At 35.9% G+C, this 3,117-nt stretch overlaps 1 protein-coding gene across 1 annotated transcript; it reads left to right on the top strand.

Annotated features, from left to right (window-relative positions):
- Positions 1–2,170: 2,170 nt before the first annotated feature.
- Positions 2,171–2,803, top strand: LOC145661113 (uncharacterized). The gene has a single exon (XM_081726559.1). It carries the CDS (start codon positions 2,171–2,173, stop codon positions 2,801–2,803), a length of 633 nt encoding a protein of 210 aa, XP_081582685.1.
- The last annotated feature ends 314 nt before the right edge of the window (positions 2,804–3,117 follow it).

Genomic DNA, 3,117 nt, shown 5'->3' with positions numbered 1-3,117 from the left:
TAATAATAATAATAATAATAATAATAATAATAATAATAATAATAATAATAATAAAGTGATAACAGAATTGAAATATCAATTACGTAAAAATACTTTCCAATAAAGAAGAAAGTAGTTTCCATAACTGAATTCGAACCCGGGTCGCTGCATTAAGAGTCTCCTGCTTTCACACTTCTCCATAAGTTCCTCCTACGAAGATAAAAATTAAATTCATAGTTACTGGAGATAAAAATTTATTTTTCTATTTCTACACGTGTTGATACATTTCAAAGAGTGCTAAAATAATGTCCGCCATCTTTTCTTCTTTGGAAATTAGAAGTTAAGGTGAGGAAGAATTGTAATGTAAATGGAGACCAAAGCTAAAAAAAAAAACGATGACGTAGCCTCAATTTAAAGAATTCGTGATATTTTCCTCATTGAGGAACGTCTACGTTACTTATATTTGAGCTAAAGAAGGAAATCTCGAGTAAGTCATTGTTACAGTAACATAAGCAACGTCTCCTTATACGATCATTAGTATCTTGTGTATAGACTTTCATGAAACGATTTTAACTAGGCAATAGTTTGGATGCGAGATGAAGTGGTAGGATAGGTAAGTGGTTTGCGCATTAAACTTCTATTCGACGGACCCGGATTCAAATTCTCTCCAGGTTCAAACTTTTTCAAATGTTTCAATTTCAATTTCAATACATACTCAGTGTGACAAGCAAGATCTTCTCCTCTCCAAAAAGAAAAGGATGTTGGAATGAGGAGAATCGGAGAAGTTATGTCAGTGGAAACAATGATTTACCAGTAGTTGTTCTAGGTTTGATAATTTTGTCTACTTTCAAGCATTTTCTGATTCATGTGTGGTCAGTGCTTTTACTTATTTGAGCATACAATATACTGAAATAATACATTACACATACAGTAATATTCAGATTAATATATGGTGTTCATTGGAGAATTCGCTCTGAACCATATTCATCTTAGAATGGAGGCGTCATCTACTCACAAGAAAAGTTACGTGTTATGTGGGTTGCATCTATCCAGGCGTTTTACAAACTGCAAATGATCTGGACCTCGAGTAATAAAAGTAGAGCACTCAGGTGGGAGACACTTTTGCTGGTGGATGTACATCTATTTATCCTCTCTTTCTCTCTCTCGATATATATATATATATATATATATAAAAGATCTTCCCCCTGAAATGACCCCCTGGCTAGGTATATGTATAATAATCAGATTTCAGACTTGGGGTTCGTTTCACAAAAAGTACTAGACTTGTAATATGCTTGTAGAACACATAAAATGAGTATTTATACTACAATTGTTTGTATTTTTTAAAAATTAGGTATTATTATGGTATTTATGCGTTACTGTTGTATTTTAAGACATGTAAAAAACACTTGTAGACATTTTCCAGTTTTATGAAGCGGTCCTCCTGCGGGAGATGCTGAACTCCCACCAGGCACCTCCCAGGTGGCGGATCGGGGAACGCCCATCCGATATGATGGGTACCGGGAATTTCTCGGAGCGGACCACAATCAGCTGCTGCTGCCTTGCAGAAGAGTGGATGCATCTACAAAGGCTAAGGGAAGAAAACCCTGACAGAAAATTATCTCGTTCTCCAGATTGGGGGTTGGGCGTAGGGCCAACAACCCTGCACCGGAAAAGAAAGTAGTACGTTAAAAGCAGACATAGAGCAAGAGCCGAACGGAGAGAACTAATGACAAACTGGTGAGGAAAACGGACTACGACGTAAGGAACTTGAAATAGACGAGGTCTGAATGGAAAAGAAGTAGAGCTCGTAGGTGAAATGAAAAAGACAAAAGTAAAGTATCTGGCTATAACGGAAACTAAAAAGAAAGGGATGGGCTGCGAAATACTGGAAGATGGATTTATGCTGCTTTACAGTGGAGTACCAATGAATGAGAAAGAAAGAGCAGGAATTGGTTGTGTAATACATCAGGAAAATATAAAGGATCTTCTAGATTGGAAAACTATAAACGAAATAACTATGGTTGTTAGCGTAAAAGAAGGGAATAGTAGAACAGACATGGTAATAGCATACTGACGAAATGGAGATGAAGTGACCGAAAAGAAACAAAAATTCTATGAAGAATTGCAGAACACGATAGACGACAACACAACGGGAAGCACTATCCTTTTGGGAGACCTAAATGCTAGAATGGGAAATAACATAGAAGAAGTTGGAAAAGTTATTGGTAAACACGGGGAAGAAATCCGTTCTGATAATGGAAAAAGGCTGCTAAATATATGCATAGCAAACAATCTACTCATCACGAACACAAAATTTCCGCACAGGAAAATGCATATGTATACAAGAGTCGAACCTTCCAGAAACGAAAAGTCAATAATCGATTATATAATTGTAAATGAAGATAAAATGAAATATGTTAGAGACGCCCGAGTAAGAAGAGGTCCCGAAATTGGCAGCGACCATTATCAACTTACAATGGAAATGGTAACGGAAACCACAAAAAATGAAAAGAGAACAAAGAAAAGGACTATAATGCAAACCTACAAAAGCTATAAGCTGAAAGAGAAAGACCTTCAAGAAAAATTTAAGAAGATCCAGGAAGAGATAGAAGCAATGGATGAGGAAAGGAAGAAAACAAACAGTTTAGAAGAAAGCTGGAAAAATTTCATACAAGTAGTATTGAACCCGGCAGAAGATGTATGCGGTAAACACAAAACAGGAATACAGAAAAAAAGAACTCCATGGTGGAACGCAGAAGTCAAAGTGCAAGTACTGAAGAAAAGAGGCATGGCAAAAATACCTGACGACGAAAAAAGATGAAGACTATCAACATTACAAACTCCAAAGACAACAAACAAAAAATTAAGTACAGGCAGCAAAAAAAAAAAAAAAAAAAAAATCATGGGAAGAATTCGGCAACATCATGGAAACCAACAGCAAAGAAAATACAAAATTGTTTTACAAAACACCAAAGAGCCTGAGAAAGGACAAAGAATTCCCAATAAAATTTATCAAAGATAAAGACGGTAAACTACTAACACAGGAAGTAGATATTATGAACAGATGTAAGTAATATTTCACCGAATTATTAGAAGGAAATAACTCAGACCCATGCAGTGAGGAAGACTCAGAAA

Source organism: Thermobia domestica, chromosome 9, assembly GCF_964235325.1.
Source record: "Thermobia domestica chromosome 9, izTheDome1.hap1.1, whole genome shotgun sequence".
In the NCBI taxonomy this organism is placed as follows: domain Eukaryota; kingdom Metazoa; phylum Arthropoda; class Insecta; order Zygentoma; family Lepismatidae; genus Thermobia; species Thermobia domestica.
This window is presented reverse-complemented; position numbering and strand designations above follow the sequence as displayed.